We start from the raw sequence: 25403 nt of genomic DNA on the forward strand, positions 1-25403 counted from the left end.
TCTTCACTAGAATTTCATTTTCCCGCTTCTCATTATTTGCGAATTCTCTAATGAAAGGGTTAATCTCCTTTTTTTAACAAAAAGAAAAAAATTCTAACTCATGAGAAAAATCTTGACTTTTAAGGAAGATCCGCTTCTGTGCACAAAAAAAAATCACAAATGTGTACGTGGTATACGCTAAATGTGACTTTGATATTCGTTGCACACACACACTCACAAAATAACTTGAGAACGTGATGATCCTTTACGGAATTAGATGGTGAATCGCTTTCTTTTGTCTGACTCCGTTAATAGCTAGTCATCATATATCTGAGATTTTCATGATTGATTTCCGCTCTATATTTTCGAGTCTGTGGATTCGTGAAAGACAAGCTCTGTGTCAGCGGAAACTGTTTTAGGATCATCTTAAAATAACCGGTTTCTGGATAATTATTTTCTTATTGTCTTTTATACGTTTGTTTTGCAGCAACGTTGAAAGAATTACGCGTTTTTATTGACTAGAAACGTATTTTTGATAGTCAAACCAACCTCTCTATCTCGAAATTCGCTGGACCGAAAGAAAAATTCGAGATACAGAGTTTACTAGAAATAGATTTTTTTTGCGTAAGAAAGGGAAAAACACTCCAAAAATTGAGAAGATTTCGATTGAGAAAAATTAAAATACTGCATTATATTTTTGGAATAGCTTACCTCACGGAGGTCGTGAATTCTAACACAATTGACACGTTTAAAAAGACGTAAAATAAACATAATGGGAAAAATCGAGAAGCTATCCTATTTAGATAAGACGAGGACAACCATAATATTTTTTGTGGGCTGTGTACTCTATAGTATTAATTATTAGTTTTTTCTTTCGTGATATATGCTTCTATACTATATACTACGTGATATATACTTCTATGGGTTGCTGTATTTTGGTTATATTTTTCATCCATATTTTTTATGGGTATTTTTTTCTCAGCCACCTCGTTGGGCATTTGGCCTGTTGTACCCTTTGTGTTTGTATTTAAGTAAGCTTAGATTAAATGCATATTTTTTGCTCTTTGAACTTTAACAATGTCATCCACACTAGCAAGAGCTGCAAATATTTCGGGCCCTATCTTTTTGGTTTGTTCCAGAAAAGGACGTAGAGTTTTCACAGAATGCTTGGCATTTTTCACTGTTACTTTTCCTAGTCCCTCTGAATCATCTTCTGCTGTATTTTCATTATCCGAGTCGGCCATACATTCAGCAATCATTTCGGTATTAGTTAAGGTACCGCAAGTTTATAGTGTTCATCCATTTCCACAAAATCTGAAAATTAAATTTCTAGTTTCAAGTGTTTTTTAGTAATGCTCCAATGGTCTGAACTTTCATCTTTAGCATTGCTCTGAGAATCGTTGAAATTCGAGTAAACCACCAGATCTGATCTTTCATCACTGAGATGACAGACTCCAAACCCAACTTTTTTGAAGCAATTTCGAATTGTCAGTTGGCTGACTTTTTGCCATACTGAAGAATACACTCCACATGGCATCCACCCCTGGTAATCATAATATCCGCCAATGATTGACGATATCCGAGATGTTTAGTTTCCTTTTTACTATCATCGTAGATGGGCCTTCGAGAGATAGATTTTTTCGAAAATTACTTCGGGACAGAGAGGTGAAAATGCATTGATTTATTACAGTCAATGCAGGATTTTTTCTTTCTTCGAGACACAAAGTTTTCGAGAAAGAGAGGTTTGACTGCATCTGAGATTTAAATAACCATAGTCAACTAAACAGCAAGAAAGGAAAAGGGACAGGGCCCGATTTCCAAATGGGCAACATGGCTCCTCGTTTGAAGGGGATTCCAAATTTATATTGATTCTGTGGCGTTTGGTCAGACCACAATAACTCCAAAATCACATTTTTGAGACATCAGCATTTTCATTGTAATTTAAAAACCAAAAATAAAGTATACACACAAATACAAATGGAAATATCATATATTAGCATGCTGTTTAGCTGTACGCACGTATTTGAGCATTTTTCTCACTTCTAATTAGTTATAATTAGCAAGAATTACTTTTAGATTGAAAAGCCATTTCTTGGAGATATCATGTTCCGACCAAACACCACAGAATTATATTTCACTCAAATTTTTATAAATTTTATCTATTAAAGTTTTAGAAAATCAAAGAGTTTTCCCTGAATCACATCATACTATTTCCTTAGTGCCCATTATTAGTAAACCCTATTAAATATCAATTTTAATATTATACCAATCAGTAATAGTCTTCACACAGAATATATAATGCACCTATTACAATATCAACTCCACAACAAAAATATGTTTCAAAATGTGTCGCAGTTTTTTTGTTCGATTCCTCAATTTCACATTTTTTTTGACCGTAAAATGATTTATGAAACAATGACGAGAAAGTTTGTATGTTTAATCAACATGAAATCCTCAAATCTTCATGAAGATTCCGTATATTTGCAGTGCAAATCTTTATGCATCTGATTTTGAAAAAACATTTTCATACAAACTGTAACAATTTTCGTCCTTGGTTCAGTTTGATAACGCAGTGCCAGAAACGTTAAATAACGCTAGAGGTTTAGAAGAGACGTTTCCAAATGTCGAAACAGCATTGAATCATCGCTCAAGTCTTTTTCGAGAAAAACTGTCATATTTAGCTTTATTGAAGCTGAGATAACTCAAAAATTAGATTTTGGCGGCATTATCAATGATTTTGCTCATATGAGAGTGCGAAAAAAGTATTTATTGTAAGATATATCGTTGGAGAATTTGCATTACATTTCTCATTTAAAACAGTGCATATCCTTTTTTTTTATATGTTTACATGTAACATGAACTGTATCTGCTGACGTGCCAAACCTCTTCGACCACAGTCGAGCCCTCACCCCACTAATACCTTTTTTGCCCAGGGCCTGATCAAGTCAAAGTCGGGCCCTGGAAAAAGACGTGAATAAACTGAAACTGCTCAGGACCAATACATAGGCGGAGATAGACTTGAAAATCTGGGGGCACGATGATTGCTGGGAGGGGGGGAATTAGCATCATCATCATCATCATCATGCCGATGATGATGATGATGCTAATTCATATATACTCAAATACATTAGATTAATAGGCTTTACCTTTGATTACCTTACCCATGGACCAATATTAATCAAATTTTGTTCTTCTATCTTTTGTGAGTATTGAGATCAAAAGATGGCATTAGACACCGTTTTGTTTTTGTCCGATACTAAGTTTTTTTTAATACTAAAAGTTACACATTTTTGTGTGTCTCGATGGAGATTTAAAATGAGCGTTTTCGAAATATGACTTTTTATGATTTTAAATCGGTAGATGTGTGTGTGTGTGTGGTGGTAGCCCGCCAACGACATTTATGACATTTCAGTGGCTCGCCAAGACAAGGATTAGTGAAAAATGAAATCAGCATTCCATTATCTGAAACTATGATCGTAATTCTCATTCATTTTGGACATTATTTCTAATCGTGCGAACAGTTGGTATATCTACAGAAAAATCAAATCTTGACCGGAATTTTTACTTACCAGTTTCCACTTTAAATCAATAACAGAATAGTTTATTAAAATTTTCTGAATTTCATCAGAATTTTTTCTTATCAATAATAGTCGAGGAGTCAACCTTGGAATGAATTTGTTGGGGGGGGGGGGTTGCTACTTTAAGATGAAGGTTGCTTTTTTTTTAACATCATAGTCCTAGGTATTATTATACAAAACTCCCAGAGCGAGCAAGCTCTAAATTTGTCAAATTAATTAATAATAACTTAAAAATCAATGACTGTTTATTAATGAGTTATTAATAATTTTTTCATACTTGGTTTTTTTTATTTTTTGCAAAATAAATTCGAGTTTCACCATAGCAACTCATTGTACAGTCACCAGGAGGAAAGCTGCCCAACCCCTGTGATTCACCCTTTCATTAAATATAGTCCACGTAACTTCACGGAAATATTGATGTGGCCCTCTCGGATACAAAAAATTGAAAAACCTTACTCCACAAAGTAAAATGAAATTGTTGCAAAATAATTTTAAATTACGAAATTTATAGAAATTAATCTTCCCCAGGCATTATGAAAAAAAAAATACAACAAGTTGCCGGTCAAATAAATTTCAAATTCATTTCTAACCATTTTTCAAACAATCGGATATTTTACAGTAAATATTCTTTTTCATCTTCTCATATAAGGTTAAGATGTCAAATTCATTTTTTTTTTTTCACAAAAGACGTTTGAAACATCGATTAAGAAGCTAGAACAGTCATCATGTGCAAGTATTTGACCACGAAAGTTACACAGCCGTGAAGAAGGTAGAGAGAAATGCATAAGAATGAAAACAGATGCGCGGGAAGACGTGGAGGAAGAAACACACGCAAACCCCCCCTTCGGGCATCTTCTTAAGACATCAGACCACAAGAAGTACTACCGGCAAAATATTGAAGAAAAGAAATATACGATGATATGCATCCATACCAAAACTAACTGTTAACTAGGTCATTGCCAAGGTGAACGACGAACGATGAGTGGATGCGAGAACTAGAGGGTGACGTAATAACGTTTCTCTTCAATCTCATGTCCACAACTTGCCAAAACTGCACGAAGAAAAGGTTCACGACTGTGTTGTGTCCGTCTGTCGCTATCGTAATATAATATACAATTATATTATTACCACGGTATTGTTTGTATCGTTATAATATTGTGCTCTCTCGGTGGCATTAGCCACTCGTTACACTCATTGGAATAATTCGATGATGGATCGCTTATCGGTGAGTTGAAAAAATTTTCCCGAAAAATATTAATTATACATTTACAGCAAAAGCCTGTTATAACGAGAGCACACAATCGCGGGAAAATCTGTCGTTATAACGGGCTTCTCGTTATAAGTGAATTCCAAGTTTTTTGCTCTGTCAGGTTATAAATTTTAGGAAATTTCTGCTATTACCTGCATTGTTCAGCCATTCAGAAATGACTTTAAACTGCAAGTCCTGTCAAATAAGCACTGGTAGTGACAGTGGTGTCTTAGTCACTGGGGGAGACAAAAGCCGAATAGAATTGTCACATATCCTATGTGTGTCCTAAAATATGAAGAGAGAAAAAAGAGTAAAAAATAAGACTTTTCTGAGTCCATCGTTTGTTAGAAGTACTCCAAGTAATATTTATAACTAAGAAGCAGAGTGATAATAAATGATTATAACTGATCTCAATGGATAAGATAATTTTTGGACGCTAGAGTGAAAAGCTTCATAATTTTTAACTCGATATATCCGAATAATTTTTGTATCTTTAACATTAGCTATTTGACAATCATTTGTTCTAAGCTATTTGTTTAGCTATTTGACAATCATTTGTTACTCGTTTGAACGACTTTTACTATATGCTTTATTATTAATGATATTTCTGTAAATAAACAAAAGTATATTCATAGAAACAAAGTTCAAGAAAAATTTAAGATTTTAATTTAATTTATTTCATGTTACAAAATTCCATGGTATTAACTGGTCGAATATTAGATAATATCCTGGAATTGAAAAAAAAAATTGTAATTGAATTGCACTAAAAAGAAACATTAAAAAATTGTTCATAAAAAAATTCATTGAAATTCTTTCATCCCTCGAAGTTAGATCGCGAGAGAAAAAAATTACTCTGAATTGGCTGCAGCTTTGAAACTTCTATATAGTTTCTTCACAATGGCATTTCAGTAAATTCAACTTTTAGGGCCGTATTCACCGACATGGTTTAAACTGGTGTCACAATTTTTGGATAAGAGATCAACATAGATTGGTTAAAAACCTGTATTTAACCAATCCGTGTGGATCTCTTATCAAAAAATTGTGACTATAGTTTAAACCAGTGTCGGTGAATACCGCCCTTAGTATATCTGTATAAATTTAATTTGATTGTTATTACCCTATTAAAATATTAGAATTTGGAGGTGTACGTATTGTTTTAATTGAAACAATAATTGGAAATATTTAAAATTAATGCATCATTTTTTTAAAATAAAAAGATGAATATGGTAACACTTGGAAATATGCGCATACTGATATATACGTAGATATGCAGGATGATTCAAATTGTTTGTCCACGAAACCTTCTCTATAACCGTAGACTTTAGAAGTATACATCTAATACAAATACAAATACAACGCCACAACGGGCAAAATGCCCAACGAGGTGGCTGAGAAAAAGATGCCCATAAAAATATGGATGTCATATAATTAAAAAATACAGCAACTCAATTAAAAATGCAATTAATAAAAATTATATACAATATATACACGTGATAAAATATTATACAATGCCCATAAGAATACTTATGGTTGTCTTATTCTAAGTATGGATAGCTTCTCGATTTACCCCAACATGTTTATCGTATTTCTTTTCGAACGTGTCAATTAAGTTACAATTTACTACCTCCGACGGTAAGCTATTCCATTTATTAACAACCCTATTAGAGAAAAATTCCCTGCGACACCATAACCTTCCATTGTCCCTCACCAATCGATACTGGTGTCCCCTTGTAAAAGCAGTCGATTGGCGGTGTACTAAAAGTTCATGGTAAATTAGAAAAAGTTCTAATTAGAAAAAGTTTTCAAATAACATACGGTTTCTTAAAATTTCATAAAATTATTTTGAGGGGTTGTATACATAGAAAAATTAAAAAAAAATTAACTTTTCATTTGGTCACCGTGTTCTAAACGACGCGGTTAAAAAGTTGATACCATGCCTTTCCTGAGGCGAACAAAAAAAAAATCCCACGTTTCTAAGTGCAATATTCACTGAGATATTTCAATTCCAAAAGCAGAGAAAAAGTTGGAAAGAACAGCCCAGAGTGGTGAGGCGCGGATCCAAGCACTGCCATCTTGACTACATCCTGACTCCATCTTGAGTTACGGCGGCAATAATTGAAGGCAATGCGTTGAGGGGGACGGTTTATTGTGTAGGTTCGTAGTATATTATAACCAGACATTTTACGGGCTAGACCGACTTTTCCCATAATATCCGGTTCTTGGAAGGAGCGATTAACCCTCCCCCGTTGGATCTGCGCTTGCCGGTGGTTTGGATTTAGAACCAGAGCAATGTCTTACACATAATTTGATTCTATCTACCGATTTTTTAATTTCACTTCTTGGTCCTCAACTATTTTATTATAATTTTGTGCCAGAGGGATGAAAAGTATCTGAAGTAGTTTAAGTGAATGAAAAGCTTTTTTAAATACACAATAAAATAATCTAAACAAAATAACCGATGGTTGGGATCATTTCATTTGTGTAGTCCCTAAAAATAGAGATTCTCAAGCCAATTAAAACACGCAACACAACGATAAGCAGCCAAAACATTGTAATTATTCATCTTAAAAACTCGACGAATATATTTAAAAATATGAAACTTTTTGCAAATGGCTCTTCAAAGCCCCGGTTCTACATTTCACTACTTGAAGGTTTTGGCACACGGGGACTGTATAAAAAGCTTTTTTTTTTATATATACGACCCTCCAAACATTTGGACAATTAAAAACGCCGCACGTCATTTGAAAGCTTTTTGTATAATTGGAAGTATTCTTATAAAGTCAACGGTTGCAGAGATAATCCTATGGACATACAATTTGAATCACCCTGTAAACTGATATATGTACTTAGATGTATACTGATGATATTTACTTAAGGGGGTCTGGAACGCGTAGCCCACGGGCTACATTTGGCCCTCGGAGCTTTTTGTGTTGTGACCCGCCAATCATTTTCAAAAAATAGTTGAAAACATTGAAAAATGTTTTCAACATTTATTGTTTGATAAATGTGACAAATCAGTTATTATGCATAATAACCGTTTATTACGTATAATCGCCAATCATCTCGATAAGCTTTATAAATTTATCATTTTTACGGTGATTATGTATGATACCAAAGCGTTGTTGGTAAATTTTATAAATACTAAAAAAATTATCACTTTTAAAGGCAATTATGCATAACACCCAAGTGTCGTCGGTAAATTTGATAAATGCTAAAACAATTTCCACTTTTTCCGGTGATTATACCTAGTACCCAATCATCGTTCGTCAAGTTATAGTTAAGGTTGATAAGTGAGAGTTCACTATAGGGGCTCGTTATATCGTGGTTCGATTGTAGGAATTCGTAAGTAGGAGTCACCGGTAAAAGTGATATTTTTTTTAGCATTTATCAAATTTACCAACGACACTTGGGTATTATATATAATCCCGGTAAAAATGATAATGTTTTTAGTATTTATGAAATTTGCCTAAAAATATCCTTTAATAAATTGAGAGAAATTTACCAAAATTACAAAAAGTCAGTAACTATGCATAGTAACCAGTTATTATGTATATTAACCGAATTTATCACATTTACCGCAACGTATCGCATCTATACGAAATCGGAAGTTCGTAAGGGAATTTTTTTTTTATTGACACGTTTCGTTACCTTAACTGATGCCGTGAGAACAATTTATGTTATTCCAAATTAATCATGCATGGTAATCTTGAAATTCATTTGAGAAATAAATCGTTTCAGTAAGTTACAAAGAGCTCACTTCCGGATCTTCACCTTTGATGTATCTTTATACGGACATGATAACAGCTATATTAAATGAGGAGCTTATTTTCAAAAGGGAATATTTCCATTTATGCTAAATTTACAGTAGAAGTAGAACACCTTTTTTCTCCGGAATGGACTGCTTTACAAAATTAGAAAATAGTCCAACAGGTAGCATAAGGGAATGGCATAAGAATATTTAAATATTATGTTTCTTGATCAACACTCAAGTGAGTTATCTGCATTCACATTTTGGAAATGTTCGGTTTTAAAAGAAAATAAATGGAAATGTTACCTTTTGACCAAAATTAGAGCTGGTTAAGTCTGAAAAATTGGAAATTTCTACGACACTCGTTGATTCCAGAAGGTTTCATCTAGCTAAGAGTAGGGTATACTTACTTCTCTCTCGTGAATAACAAAAAACACGATCATTTTACAGCGGAACGATCATTTTACAGCGGAACCTTCCATAATGGACACTCCCGTTAGCAGACACCTCCACCAACGGGACACTTCTTTGGAATACGTCGACGGGACTCAATTTGCAGTGTGATTATAATAAGTTCCCGTACACTGTGCGTAAATAGTTTTTCTCAAAACCTACTCATCCGAATACAGTCGAATTTTCAGGATATCACGATATTGAGACCATGGGAGAGATTTATACAAAAAAAAAAAAAAAAAAAAAAAAAGTCCAATTTTTTGACCACCAAGTGAGTAAGTGGTGATTTTTTATTGAATTTTCGTTTTTTTCCATGGTCCATATAGCGTATAAATCAAGTTGCAATGGAACCAGAACGGGCGCTACATAGGTCTGAGTAGTTTGAGTATATTGACACTACTCAGACCTGTGCAGCGCTCGTCAGTATACTGACACTACTCAGACCTGTGAAGTGCCCGTTCTGATGGAGGTATTTTATCGAAAATTGGTATATACGCTATATGGACCCAGGGAAAAAATCAAATTCAATAAAAAAGCACCACTTATTCACCTTGTGGTCAAAAAATTAAACTACTTTTTTATTGCTTGAATCTCTCTCGCATGGTCTCATTAAGATATCCTGAAAATTTGGCTGTATTCGGATGAGTTTTTCTCAAAAACTACTCGGAGTACTGGAACTTCAATCATAATCACCCTGTATTTTACTATCCATTAACGGACATTCCTCGTTAGCGGACAAAATATTATCGATAACGGACATCCATAATATTATATGCCTCTCGATAACGGGATGTCCCGTTATCGAGAGGATCTACTGTAAAATGCGACTTTCAAAGTGCTTCGGAAAAATGTAAATTTCGAAAAAAATCCCTTAACTAGAATAGGACAACCGCTTTGTTATGTTCCCTTTTGAATGAAAAATACCGAAATGAATGAACAAGGTGGATATGTTACCTTTTCGTAGAAACGACTCACTCATAAATATTCCCATTTGAATAAACCATGTTGGATAATCTGATAGAGCTCATCCCAAAGATTCAGAAAAAGTGCATTTCGAAAAAAAGTGGAAATGTTCCCTTTTGAAAATAAGCTCCTTAAATATTCATTTTTAATATGAAATATTACAAAAACCGATGGTTATGAACCTTTTTTTTGAATGAAACGTTTTTATAGGAGTAGTGTAAGAAAATAAAATACAGGGTGATTATAATTAAAGTTCCTGGACTCTGGGAAGTTCTCTCAAAAACTGCTTATCCAAATACAGCCAAATTTTTAGGATATCTTAATGATACCATAGTAAAGAGATCTATGAAATAAAAAATAGTTCAATTTTCGACCACCAGGTGGAAAAGTGGAGTTTTGTATTGAATTTTACTTTTTCCCATGAACCATATAGCGTATATACCAAGTTGCAATGGAATACGTCCTCCAGAACGGGCGCTACATTGGTCTGAGCAGTGTCAGTACACTGAAACTTCTCAGACCTATATAGCGCCCGTTCTAGTAGACGTATTCCATTGAAACTTGGTACCTACGCTGTATGGGAAAATTTGAAATGCAATAAAAAAGAGCAACTTTTTCACCTGGTAATCGAAAATCGAATTTTTTTCTTTGTCTCCCATGGTCTCATTAAGATATCCTAAAAATTTGGCTGTATTCGGATTAGCAGTTTTTGAGAAAACTACTCGTAGTACACAGGAACTTTAATTATAATCGCGCTGTACATTAATTAGTATAAAGACAATTTTTTGGGACTGGCGATGGATTTGCCAGAAACTAAATTGATTATTTGCTTTAAGCGCTAGAATTCTAAATGACCGAAAGTAACATCAAAAACTCTTAAGCGAATTCTAGCTCTAGATTCGCAAGGACTTCCCAGATGAGCCGTATACATCTACTTAGTCCTGCTATAAATGCACTTGCGTCACTGGTTTCACTAATTTCGAAGAACAAATAGTCCCACGGGGGTCACGAAGAAAATGTTTTTGTTGATTTTGGGTCACGGCTGCAAAAGGTTAAGAACCCCTGCCGTAGTATCTGACATCATTGGGAAAAAAAGATAAAAAAACAAGTCAAGTTTCTAATGATGTCCCGGTATTGTTTAAAACTTGAAATCATTCCTACAAAGCAATTAAAAAATTATTCGATTATTTTCATTATTAGGGTGTGAAAATCAATATAGTAGTACGCATAAGAATTAATGATAATTATTCAAAAAATAAAATAAACATTTTCACCAATGAAAACAACTGCAGAGTATCCCACAACCGACTGACGGTTTTAGAAAATGGAATAGCAAGGAAACGGTGACAGATATTAAAGTCATTCTTAAGGAATATAAATGCGAAGTCAGGAATTTCAGCTACGCCATTCATGTTGCAAGGGAATGTATAGTTATTAAAATTTAAAAAACAATTTACTTTTTATATGGACACCCTTCGCCCAGAAACCCAATTAGAAAGTTTTTGCCCTATTGTGCTCTCATGATGCCAACAAAAAAAAACTTCATATTTATAAGTGCTATTCGCTGAGATATTTGAATTCTCAAATCGGAGGGAAGTTATGAAAGAACAAGAAAAACTAACGGTCAACGCTTCTTACCGACCTTTTCTCCGTTTTTTGAATTCAGATATCTCCGCGAATATTGCACTTGGAAACGTGGAAATGTTTTTGTGTTGGCACCAGGAGAGGCAGGGCAACAACTTTCTAATTGGGTTTTTAAACACAGGGTGTCCATATAAAAAGTTAATTTTTTCATTTTAATAACAATACATTCCCTTGCAACATGAATGACGTAGCTGAAATTCCTGACTTCGCATTTATATTCCGCAAGAATGATTTTGATATCTGGACACTATGTATGTTTAAATTGATTTCTCTGTGTTTTTCATTCGTATTTAGTCCCTATGAGAAGTGCTGTAATTTCCAGCAACTAAGCCGTCCACAGAAAAACAAACTGAAAATGTTTCGTAGATAATATTTCCATTCAAGAGCTAAAGGAATACTAAAATTTGAGTAAACTAAAGTTTTTGCACATTGAATTAATCTTATAATTTTTTGTTTGAGAAGTTTATAATATCACTGATTGAATATTAGACAATATTTTGAAGGGAAAAAAATTAAACTGTTAAAAAGAAATACAGGGTGGGCAAAAAGTCCGTAGAAACATTAGGAAAAAATAACCGAAATAAAAAACGGTTTGCAGGGTTAGCATCGCTAAGTCACGGGAATTTTTTTAAGACAGGAAAAGAAAACAGCCGATAAGTGGTGCTAGTACGAGTGACTTCAGTGGAAATATGCAAATGAGATGGTTAGAAGAACTTGCGCTCCTAACCCACAATTAGTTCACCGTTGTAAACCGTGTGTGTGGACCTGCTGCACTCTGCCGTTGCTGGATTTGTGACTCACCTGTAATGTGTTATCCCTCGTGGTAGTGGTGGTCGTGTGGAACACATACTGCTGTAATAAACGATTTGGAGGCATTCTGTTCGTTATTTGCATATCTTTTCTTTGACTTGCGTGCGTCAGCGCCACCAACCGGCTATTTTGTCTAGTTTTTTTTTCCTGTCTGAAAAAAATTCCCGTGACCTAGCGATGCTAACCACGCAAACCGTTTTTTATTTCTGGTTTTTCCGGTTTTTATTCATTTTTAAAGTTTCTACGGACTTTTTGCCCACCCTGTACGTAAAATGATTTTTTTTTTTTTATAAAAATTCATTAAAATTCTTCTAGTCCTCTAAGAAGGGGAAAAAGTTATTGAATGTGGGCCGTGGCTTTCAATAAGCCTCAAGAGTTAAAAATTAACTTTTAAATCTAATTGAAGAATTTTTTAAATCTAATTAAGGAATTTGAAATCTGATGCAAATCTATGTAAGCCGCGGCTTTATTGCGGAAGAGAGAAATACAGTAAGTTAACTCTTATACATACATATATATATACGGCCAGCAAAAATAATCCTTGTTGAATGTGGTTCGCCAGATGAAAAGTTTTAAACATTCATTTTAAAAGTTTATTTAAACCCGATATTTGAATATAACCAATTAAAAGAAAAGGAATCATTAAAATTTTGTATTTCAAATTCAACATGCTACTTTGAGATTTCACAAGAGTTAAATTAGCTGCCGTAAAGGAAGCTGTATCATCAAGAACATTGTAATTTATCTGATACTTCGTAGTATTCAAAATATTTAATACTCATAATTTTATTTCTTTATATATGAAATGGTTCTTTGACCTTCTCATGGACGAATGTTTTCACATATTCACTCAGAAATTACTGGAGCATGATGCGGTACCAATAATTCGTATAAGGGAAAATTTATCTATTTTCATATGAAGGCACACGTGAATGAGAGGATTAATGATTGAACAATTTCAAATAGTGTGGAAAATGTTTTATGACAGCAGAGACGATATATAATTTTTTATTAATTTTCTAATAAACTGATAATCGGCCTTTAGTATCACTTCAAGCGCAATTATCTGAGTCCCACTTTCGAAAATTATTAGAACTAGGCTATTTCTGTGATATCAAAGCTTTGAAGATCAAGGTTTATAAGTTAAGTAATTGAACGGGATCCGATTATCGAGCATTATAAACTATAAAATACAGTCGTTTGGAATGAAAGAAATCGATAAATAAAGGTCAAATCATATATATATATATATATTAAGTAGAAAATCTTAGGTGAAAAGCTTTCTCTCTTGATGATGAGAGAAAGTACGATTATCACACATTTTAAACAGCTATTTTCTGAAAATTTCCTCAAAGAATTATTTTAAATCCGATAGATCTGTCCTTATAGGTCTGTATGTCATGAGGAAAATTTTGGACAGAATATAACAATTCGATGATCTATAAAGTGATTTTAATTCGTTTACAACGATATGTGTATAAAAGAATGCTTTCTTGTGGAGTATATACACACACACACATTTATAATATCTCTCTCTCTCTCTCTCTCTATATATATATATATATATATATACGTATTATAAATCCACAGTAATAACTATCAAAAATTGTCTGAAAAAATGATTGACACTTTTACAATAGCACGTGCCTTTCAGAAGATGGTTACGTCAAAAGTTCATGACGTTATTGACAGTAACCCTTGAGGATGCCAAGAGTTACCGGAGACCTTCCTTTATGGACTCGAAATACCATAATACATTACAGGCACATTAAAGACGCCAGAAAAAAAAAAAGAGAAGAAACGGAAGTGACGTAATAAACTTTCAACACATTCATCACTGATATTTTTTTTAAAAAATAATGATATGTACCGAAATATCACAATATTGGTTTCATTATCACTTTTTATTAGCTTGAGGGAAAACTTCAGGACATCTGTTATTAGTCGGTCACTATGCCAATTTATTTTTATAATAGAGGGCACGCTTATTAATGTCAGTTACATATACGAGAAAAGTTTCAAGGATCTCTAATTATGGCATCCGAAATACTTTGAATAGTTACAAGCACATAACATTAATTGGAATCCAAGAAAACAATAGAACATGCTCTTTACATATGGTATAGCATCAAATATACGCGCTAATCATGTGTGAGTATAAGTTTCTAACCTTACCCTACTTATTCGGACGATTACGCCATTAAATACGGAAGACACAATCGCGTTCATTTTTAATCGTAGATCGATTGATATATAAGGCAATGGAACATTCAGAAAAGTGGGAAGAAATCGTAATCGAACCTCCGAAAAAATGCGGAAGGAATAGAGCGGACGGAATATTTGCCTCGCAGCAAAACACGCGCTCTTTGGTTCTTCTCATCCTCTGTGGACATAACTTAAGATGGCCCTTAGCAACAAACATGAATTTTTGGCTCTTTTTTTTTTTTCTAACGCTCTCGACGTTTTCAGCCTTAAATTCATTACTTTTTAACCCTTTCGTTGCAATTTCGGTATTGTGTGCGTGTTTTCCGATCCATTTTGTTTTTTGTTTTTCACTTCTGACATTTCTTGTCCGCACGGCCATACATCGAGGTCATATGAAGGCGAGGAATGGTCCCACACAACGGTATATGAATTTCTTGGCAGGCAATTATGGGTTATGGAAGAAAATCTACGTCGGTTGCTTATGACCTCTGTTGATATTTAGGCCAGATGTTTTCGACATGAGAGTACCGTTTTGTTTTTTTTCCTTAAACAATCGCATATTTGTTCAAGTTTCACGTACTAGTGTACATTTCGAGAACTGATATCAACACTCGCCGACATACTAATTATGTAAATACTAATAATATCATGCATAGTAACCGAATTTCGTACACGAATATATTCGAAAATAAGAAAACACAGTCTCGACATTTCGCAGAAGAATGTTTGGAATTAAGGAATACCAGTGGTGCCGACATGAAGAAAACATAGGGGGCTGAAAGACGTCCCGTATATCCTGGACTCAAAAACGTACGCAGAAGTTGGAAGGGTGCGTTGCATTGTATATTCATTAACAATTAGGGGCCCCACAGAATTTATTGGGGGAGGCCTGGGGGCTGAAATGACCTCAGCCTCCGGGTTCCAGTGCCTATGAGTGATAAATATCTGCACGCCGGAGGTAAAGGACACTATGTCCATTTTTGTAAGTATTGGAAATACGCTATTAATTTGCGTACACTTTCGTTACACTTACACAGAGGTATAGCACAAGTCCTGTTTCAATAAATAACAGAGATATTCACTTCATAAAACAAGCAAACTGCATAGAATGCACATAAAAAAATTTAAACTAATCTCCTGTTAAATTTCACTTTTGTGATATGTTAACCTTTACCTCCGGCATACAGATTAATATGTGTTTACCCTTTCTGCCCTGTTGATTCCAATTGAATCACTAACGTTTTTGGCTTTCACAGCTCTTACTTCGTAAGGGTACGAACGCTAGTTTCCGATTCTGCGAGTCGGCACCGTTACGGATTGGTTAAAAAACTTGAAATTCAGATTTTAACCAATCCGTAACAGCGCCGACTCGCAGAATCGGTAACCAGTCAGCACTGCCAACACACTCTATAGCAGAAGGCTTCCGTGCGAAGCTCGTGACGCCACTGAAGAATGCATCTCACCTACAGCCATTGCATAAACTACAAAAAAGGGTAAAAATGGCGCATGCGTCGTCCTGCAATATCCAATGGCTACAGGTGGGATGACCTTGTTCAGTGACGTCACGCACTTCATGCGGAGGTCTTCTGCTCTAGATAGTATTGGCATTGCTCACCTTCATTCTCTTTGTTGATAAGGACGTGTCATTTTCTGATTTCTGACTGCATGCGAAACTCTCGAAAAATATACAGATATTTATGAATGTGTGAACCATACTAATATTGATTTTTATTCTCATATGACCTGAGAATGATACGCATAAATTATATTTTTGAATTTAAAATCATATAAATTCAAAATATTTGCCTCCTAAATCTCCAATGATGCCAATTGGAATCTAGAATTTTTTCAGAATTTCAACACCGAAATGTAGTTTTCCGAAAAATGTTTCTTATATTCATGTTTTATTGGATTCAAAGACGAAACAAATTGATAGCAATATATATATTTTTCAATTGTCCAATAAAATTCAGGTGAGAGAAAGGGCTGAGTAAAACTGAAAAATTATTATTGTTTATTCTATTAAAATTGATTACATTACCTGATTCTATAGTTACAACAATGTTGACAAACCTTTTTCTTACCTGTGACAATACCGTTTAAGCCGGGTTTTCCTAAGAGTAGAATTTCTGCACCGTGTGCAGCGTGAAAACGCTGTGTAGAAACCTGCTCCTAGGAAAACCTAGCTTCAAGGGCCAAAAATTTTACTCTTGCAACCCCCCGAGACAAACATTTGGTAAACAACCCACATCCACGTGGTATTCATTTTTTATCATTGTTCTTATTTTGAGTTTAAAGACATCCTGTATATACGGGATTATAAAATATTTTGAATCAGTCGAAGTCACCCGAGACAGAGAGAGAAATGCAATTGAATTGGAAAAATGTGAACTTTTATTTTTTGAAAATGTTTTGTGTGGCAAACCTACGCCTGATATTCTTAACACCATAGCGCTGCACTCAGTGGGAATGCTTGCCGTAGGTTTGCCACCCATGATTATATAGTAAATGTTACGATCGAGATTTACTCACTTTTCTTTTGTGAAACAAAGAGTTGATCGGAAGAACAAAACAAAACCCACAAATAAATAATTTTATAGAAAGATAGAATTTATTCTTGAAAAACCTCTATGTGTCGAGTATAAGCTGAGAGAACAAATTCCAATTAATGTTTTCGATTCTGCAATTGACAAAAATTTGTCACTATGTCTCTTAAGTTAAACTTCAAGAAAATATTATAAACCATGATGAACTTTCTTAGCAACAGTATAGTATCTATTTCAATCATCGATAAAGCTTCATTAAAACAGCATTAATTAGTTCGAAAAAGAGACTATCGCGTGTCCCCCTCCCTGTCCTGTCTAGTTTAGCTAGAAGCTATCTCGACCCTGACCAATAGGATGATTGCACGATATAACAAAAATAACCTAGGACAAAAAAAAAAAACAACCCATACACAACAAGAAAACAAAGATCCTCCTACTTGGCGTGAAATTAAATCACTTTGCTCCGAAGACCGACAAATCAAATGCAACTTCCCTCACGTGAAATTTCCTGGATGATCCAAAAAAGAAGGTCGGTTGCTGACCGACACCGCGATTGCTTTTTCTTTCCTCTTTCTTACCGTGAACAGTATAACGCCCTTAAATTGGATCAATTTCCTTTAATTCGGGCTCATATGATCATTAATATCTTGGCTATCTTTCTTGTCAAGGCCAAGGACAATGTCTCTCGATTAATCCTACATAATTTGGTGTTACAATACCTACAACATCATAAAATAACATGCGTGTAATTAATTGGAAATCACGTTCTCTCGAGACTACGTGTTTCTTGTTTACGCCGTGAGATTTTTTGCTTACGTTAAAACTCGTTAATTCGAGTTAACTTACTCGGCCGAGCGTTAATACTGATCTAGTTTTTTTTTCTCTCAATAGATCGTTAATACTTTTCCTCGTGTGTTCCCGGATGGTTGAGGGTTATGAACTCTTATTCAATGTTTGAACATAATGGTGATCGATTTTCGTTCTCAATTACTACGCGCGATCATTAATTCCGATTTCCACGGCACCTTACCAAACTGAACTTACATCTGAGAATCATGTCAAATCGTGTTTCTTATCTCTAAGTGAATATTAATAGGTTTTTTTATTTTTATTTTTGGACCTACATTCCCAAAGAGTGAGAAAACCATTATTATTTTTCAATATGAAATCACAATAGTAAATTTAATTTAAACCCCAAAAAAATTAAAACCTATTTCTGCTTCTACCGACTGTTTTAAATACAGTTTCTTTCCTGATACCATGGTTGAATGGAACAGACTCCCCTCTACTATTGTTAACTCCCCACGATCTCTGATTTCTTGTCAAATGTTACTAAATATCTATGTGTAAATCTACCGCGTCCTCTTGTATAGGCTGTTAAAAAAGGCCAACAACATTGCATAAATAAATAAATTTAATTTTTTTATATTCGTTTTTTTCATCAATATGATATAGAGGGTGTTTCAATTTGTTTGTCCATAGAACTATCTCCACAACCGTTGATTTTAGAAGTACACTTTTAATTACAAAAAGTTTTCAAATGACATGCAGTTTCTTAAAATGTCATAATTTATTTGAGGGGTCGTATACATAAAAAGAATTAAAAACTTAACTTTTTATTTGAACACCCTGTCCTAAAACACACAATTAAAAAGTTGAAGTCGTCTTTCCTGAGGCTAACAAAAAAAAAATCCGCGTTTCTAAATGCAATATTCACTGAGATATTTGAATTCGGAAATCGGAGAAAAGGTGGGAAAGAACAACATAATAAGCTTGTCTGGTAGTTTATGCTATTTTTCCCACTTTTTCGAATTCAAATATCTCAACGAATATTGCACTTGGAAACGCGAATTTTTTTTTTTGGCCTCAGGAGAGACAGGGCAACAAATTTTTAACTGTGTTCAACCTGGTTAAAAGTTTTTTATTTTTTAAAAAAATTTATTTTTTTATTTTTTCATGTATAAAACCATAATCATGACAGTTTAAAAAACCGCATGTCATTTGAAAACTTTTTGCAATTGAAAGTATGTTTTTAAAGTCTACGGTTGCAGAAATTGTCCTGCGAAGAAACATTTAAACTCTCGATATAGTTGTTATCGACTAGAATACAAAACAATCACAACTTAGACATTTAGATTTTTCAAAAATTTTTTATTAGCAGTTTAAGAAATTAAAAGGTTTATTCTTTTTATCCAATTAGTTTAAGAATGTTCGAACAAAGCAAATCATGTTAATGCCAGATTTCTTTAATTCACGAAGGCTTTATCGATATAAAATGATTTGTAAGAGACACTTCTGTGTTGAACTTGATCATGACTTGATGTTTCTACCAAAAATGATTACCACAAATATAACAATTATGGTCGATTATGCAATATGATCGTGAATTGCAAATGAAAATAATATGCCCCCCCCCTACAAGTGTGGGGCTGACAAAACTGCAGCCCGGGGGGGGGGACGACAGAGATGATTCTTATCATTTATTTTTGTTTTACTCTGTAAATTCACTATGGAGGGCCCATGAAAAATTCCGGTTAGTAGCCAAAGATCCCAGCCTAGGTCCTTGCTGCAGGATGTTGGAGCCATGGTGATAGCACACACCAAACGAACAATATTTACGATGGATCCCAGGTTTGCATTCTACTCATAGTTCTAGAGGAAAATTGCATGTCTACGTTGACGTTCCAACAGCCGAACAAATAAAACTTAACTAATATATGAGTTACACAATGCCATTTGCATCAGAGAAAGACTCGTGAAAGCTGCTCAAAGTAGCGTCTAAATACTTATCGTTGTTCAGTCCACCACGGTGAAAGAAATAGCATCGCACCCTTTCGTAGACTACCATCTTTTGTCTTCAACAACAACTGTACTCATCTTTCGTGGAGGTCACAAGTAAAGTCCTGACTCAAGTGGCGACTCAAGCCTACCTGCCGCCCGGCTGCAAAGCCTCATGCGCCGACCGTAAAGACGAGCCTGGCTGTGGGTGACAGTTCTTTAGCCCATGTGACACTGGTACAAACCTGACTTTTTAAATATAAAGCCACACATTATTTATCACAGTACAAAATCCCTGTAGCCCTACGTCTCGCTTTTAATGAAACTGTCCAGCATTTTGGTCCAGGATCATTATAATATTTTAAATTACGCCAGATAAATTGACTAGGCCGTCTCAAGATCATCATGGGCCCTGAGGCAAATTAGTTTTCCTGAGTATCCCTATTTGACTAGCAATGCCTACCTGCAAATTCACATGCTAGATCTCAATAATCTGTACCAGATCTCATTATCCTGAGGGTCCCCTCCGCACTTGATCCCCCCGAGCCTTGTCCGGGTGGGCCCAAGCGTTAAGACGACACTGTAACTTTGATCCAAATTACAGCTCTTACTTTAGCCATCATTACTTACACTTATCCTGCAAAGAGAAAGTATAACGAGGCGAATTTTTAAAAAAAATTCATTTCAAATTTATTTCTGGTGCTTCAGAGCCGGACATCTAAGAACCCCGAATTTTTTACTTTGCCTTTACTTGAACGTTCTAGAAAAATTACTGGGTGGGAGCACCAAATTGCACACTTACCCCACCCCGTGTGACACAGTACATTCTTGGTTCTGGTAGCATTATAGTCCCACGCTGTCCGTTCCTTCAAGTTTTCTCAACATCTTCGTTGTCAAAGTATGGCTCAAAAGCGTGATGTCATTTGAGTTTTTACTACTAGAAATTTAAAAAAAAAATTGTGTCTAACTAAAGCTTATCTGAGCTGCCGCCCGGGTGCACCGCACCCTTTACACCTCGGTTAAGCAGCCCCTGGTCTTGATATGCATTATTCAAATCAATTTCCTTTCGTGGAAAGAGTTTACGTCATCCTGCATATTCTAATATACGTATAAATATTGTATTTCTGAAGTGAATCTTAGTGCACGGAGTGGTATGCATTTAAATAATCGATATATACTGGAGAGAAGAATTAAATTATAATAATTATGATATGATTCAGTGATTGATATTTATTATGCTGCATGTGTTTTTTTGAACTCAATCATCTACCTGGTATTGTGTTTCTTTACTCGATTCATCGTTCTTCCTTGGTTAGTAAAAGATTAGACGAGAGGTGCAAGGTCAAGGCTAGTGACAAAACAGAAAGGGAAAGTGAAGCTGTTATAGTTACTTCAAAAAGCGTAGTCGGATTAAATCTATCACTGACACACATACACCGTTACAGGTGATTTAGACGTGCATCAGACCGTGCACCCTGTTGGGTACAACGTATTATAATGAGTATTAAGTGGTATACCTTCCTGTTTCTATCCAGAATTCCCTGCTTTACCGACGATTTAGTTTAGTCGACGATTTAGTCTTCTTATTCTCAACTGGGAGATGCTTATCATAACAAATACTTAGATAATATTAAAAAAATTTAGCAGGAGGTAGTATTTTGAATGCCTGTAACTTCAATACTTGAATGTTATCCGTTAGTGGGCGATAAGACTCTTAAGCTGTATAATCTGCTGGTTTTACTTAATTTTTCACGCAAACTAACTGTCATAATTTTTCATTTTTTTCTTTACAAGTGAAAAATTGATTAATTTAAATGGATTCCGAATATATTCATCTTATTGTTTTATTCAAAATACTGTATAATTGAGCAAACTTTACTGATGTTCGTTCTTTTCGTTTTTTTCAGTGTTATCCATCACTTTTGTTTCTACATGTCTGGCTACTCCCTATAACAATTTGCCAGAATTTGAATCCTTTTGCTTCGTTTGCTGGCATGACGTTTGAGCCGACTGCCGATTTTAGTGCAAACCAAGCAGCCATTTTCACCAGTCCTCAAATAAATGCTCCGACAGGATCACTTTATCCATTTTTTACGGAGGAACACGTGGTCAAAGCTTTTGGAATGAATGGAAATACGGGGATAAAGTACCCGGTGGTGCCATTTGTTGGGCTCTCTTCGGATGCTACTGGGCTGAGAGCTGAAACACACCGACAACGGGGACCACCCGGCAATACTATGGGCAGAGGTAAGCCCCAATTAGGTGGTAGGCAGAGAGGACCTCCTCCTAACAACCAGAATAATTACAATCCACAACAATACAGAAACAAACCTAGACCTCCCAGCAGACCAGGTTTGCGCGATGTGACACTAGATATAAGAGGAGGTGGTTATAAAATAGAACGTCCAAGAAATACACGGCCTTACAAACCTCCTACAGCAGAGGCTTCCAATCATGATTTTTATGGAAGAATGAAAAACAATAGAAATAATGGTATAAGAGAAACTAAAGGTCATAGAAATCGAAGACCAAATAATCAGCAAAGGCAAAGACCACCGGCCTCAAGGAATCCGTATTACAGAGATAATCAAAAACCTGAATTACCACCAGTGATTCCTAACGTGGAAATAGAAAGCCCAGAAAATGTTCTTCCCTTTAACCCCAAATTTTATAAACAAATGCAAGAAATGGTTAAATTCGGTTCCCGCCAACAACAAGACAATAGTCGTGCTACGTTTCTGCCATCGTCGTACTCTAGTGGCCTAGAGCTTGGAGCTGGGTCCCCAAGTCCAATAAAACCTCAGAGTATTCAAACATATCCAGATAGAAATATTCAGGATGTCACAAAATCACCGTATAACAACATCAACAGCCCTTACACGTTGCTGAGCCCAGAGAAGCTTGCCGAACAGTACAGCGGATTCCAGCAAATTCAAGGTGAAAAACTTGAGTCCCCTATTGCATATAGTTATTACACACAGGATCCAAAAAGCGCGTTGAGAATGAATCAGAATGGACAAGAATCATTCGCGCATGCCCAGCCTAACTATCAGACTAAAAACAGCGGAGGTTACGCAAATAATGCCAATGCATATTATCAGGCCGAAGCAATCAAACAGTTTCAAAATGGTGCTGGAGAAAATTCTCAAAATGTGGTCTACAACAACAATTACGCTGTAGGAAATGGTTACCCATCTACTGATCAGACGAACTATTACTCCAATGGTCAACAAGTATTCATTCAAAGTACTCCAGGCAGTTCAGATTTCAACCATGCTACTGATAATTCTTCTCCCGATTATAAACAAATAATGACATATAATCAGCCGAAACACGAAACGAATCCATCTATACCATCATCTGATTTTAAAAGCCTGCTAGCTTATCAAGACAACTCTAAATCATCGTACCCCGTTAAATTGAGCAATGAAAATACTCCATCTTTGGATTCTTCTTATGGAATTTTTTCGCAAAACTCAGGTTCTGCTCACAGTGTACCAACAGTAGAAAAGACTACAAGCCAGTCAAGTAGCTCTCTGATCAATCCGGGGGCATATTCTCATACCCGAGACTTGTCGTATTCTGTCAATTACCCCATCCAGGCTTACAATACACAGCAGAGTTATCCAAAACAACAGCAGCAAAACGTATATCAAGTGGATGGAGCAACATCGAATCTAGGGGAGGAAAACCCGAAATTTCAGTCCCTTGGGATAAACACTCAGTCAAATTTTGAAATACCATACTCTCCCAAGCCTTCCTATGATTTCCCAGACCATAGCCTGAGTTACAATTCTCCTTCTTCATCGAACGATAACAATCAATATCAAATGACTAAAAACAATGAGCAATCAAAAACACAATCCGATTATCCATCTTCAAAGGAATTATATTATCAACAGTCAGCGAATAATCCCCAAACTGCTAGACCAGACTTCGTTGTGGAAACTACGGCTCCAACGCTATCAAATATTTCTGAAACCCCACAAGCTGCTGCAACTGAAAATTTAAGTCATACCGGAAAATACGGTACCACAGTGATCTTGGATGAACAGAACGCAGGTAAGAAAACTCTTAAATGTATTTTACAATTTTGAAACTTTCAAACGCGTTTATCGAGGAAAAGAGATAAGATATGAAAGGTTCATTTTTTTTTACAAGTTATACGGGAATGATCCCATAATTTCCCTTGTAGCATTTTAATGGCGAACCGTTGATCTTATAGGCATACTTCCAATTAGAAAAAGTATCAAAATAACGTGTAGTACTCAGATACGTCATTCATGTTGGACGGGTTTTTTTGTATAGTTATTAAAACAAAAAATTTACTTCCTATACAGTCCCCGTGTGCCCGAAAACCCTATTGAAAAGTTATTGCCTTGTCTCTCCTGATACCAACAACAAAAATTCCACGTTTCCAAGTGCAATTTTCACTGAGATATTCGAATTCGAAAAACTGAGGGAAGTTGGGGGAAAAACAGCACTCTAAATGTGCGATGAAACAGTTTCCCCGCATTTAATGCTATTTTTTTCCGGTCTCGGAGCTCTAGAGCCTTTGAAATAAATTTCTTGATAAATGTCGCCTTGATATGTTTGCTCCTTACAAGATAAGTGTGAGTAATGATGGATCATCAATAGCAGCTAATCTGGATCAAGTTATGTCATATAATTAAGATAGAACAATCTTGGACTAATATATGAGTTACACAATGGCATTTGCATCAGAGAAAGACTCCTGAAAGCTGCTCAAAGTAGCGTCTAAATACTTATCGTTGTTCAGTCCACCACGGTGAAAGAAACAGCATCGCACCCTTTCGTAGACTACCATCTCTTGTCTTCAACAACACCTTTGTATTTGTATAATTTTAATTAAAACCTTCAAAGAGTACGCAACATACAGGATGATCCCTCAAGTCCCTTGTCAGCAAATTACTGGCGAACCGTTGATCCTAGAGACATACTGCCAGTTAGGAAAAAGTGTCCAAATAACTTCTAAGCCTCAGATACATCATTCATATTGCATGGTTTTTTTATAGTTATTGTTGTATAGTTTGGTTACCCTGTCCTAAAAAACCAGTTAGAAAGTTGTTGCCCTGTCTTTCCAGAAGCCAACTAAAAAAAAAAAAAAAATTCCACGCTTTTAAGTGCATAATATTCGCTTAGATAGATATTCGCTTTCTGAGAGGGAAAACCACATAAACTACCAGACAAGCTCATTGTGCGATTTTTCTCGTTCATTTTCAGTGATTTTCGAATTCAAATATCTAAGCGAATATGTGCCATAAAGTGCTGATAATGGAAGAAGAAAAAGATTTTTAGCAGGGTTTTTGCTGACAGACTACCAAGGGTGCTCAACCTTTAGAATAATGCGGCCACTTCATTTATTTGAAACCATGTCGCGGGCCACTTAAGTGATCTGTAAATATGCCGCGTTTCACTTTAGTGATATG

The 25403-nt window shown here is 35.3% G+C and overlaps 1 protein-coding gene across 1 annotated transcript in view; it reads left to right on the plus strand.

Annotated features, from left to right (window-relative positions):
- The first annotated feature begins 4557 nt into the window (after positions 1 to 4557).
- LOC149085082 (uncharacterized) overlaps positions 4558 to 25403 on the plus strand; it is a 37738-nt gene continuing 16892 nt past the window's right edge. Inside the window, exons 1-2 of the mRNA XM_089232870.1 lie at positions 4558 to 4782; positions 21861 to 24015. Of these exons, the coding sequence (XP_089088996.1) occupies positions 4765 to 4782; positions 21861 to 24015 (2173 nt within the window). The 5' untranslated portion in view covers positions 4558 to 4764. The remainder of the gene's footprint in view (positions 4783 to 21860; positions 24016 to 25403) is intronic.

The sequence above is a fragment of the Pholcus phalangioides genome, unplaced genomic scaffold, assembly GCF_987345545.1.
Source record: "Pholcus phalangioides strain wild (caught in Gottingen) unplaced genomic scaffold, Ppha-v1.0 ptg000007l_1, whole genome shotgun sequence".
Taxonomy (NCBI): Eukaryota; Metazoa; Arthropoda; class Arachnida; order Araneae; family Pholcidae; genus Pholcus; species Pholcus phalangioides.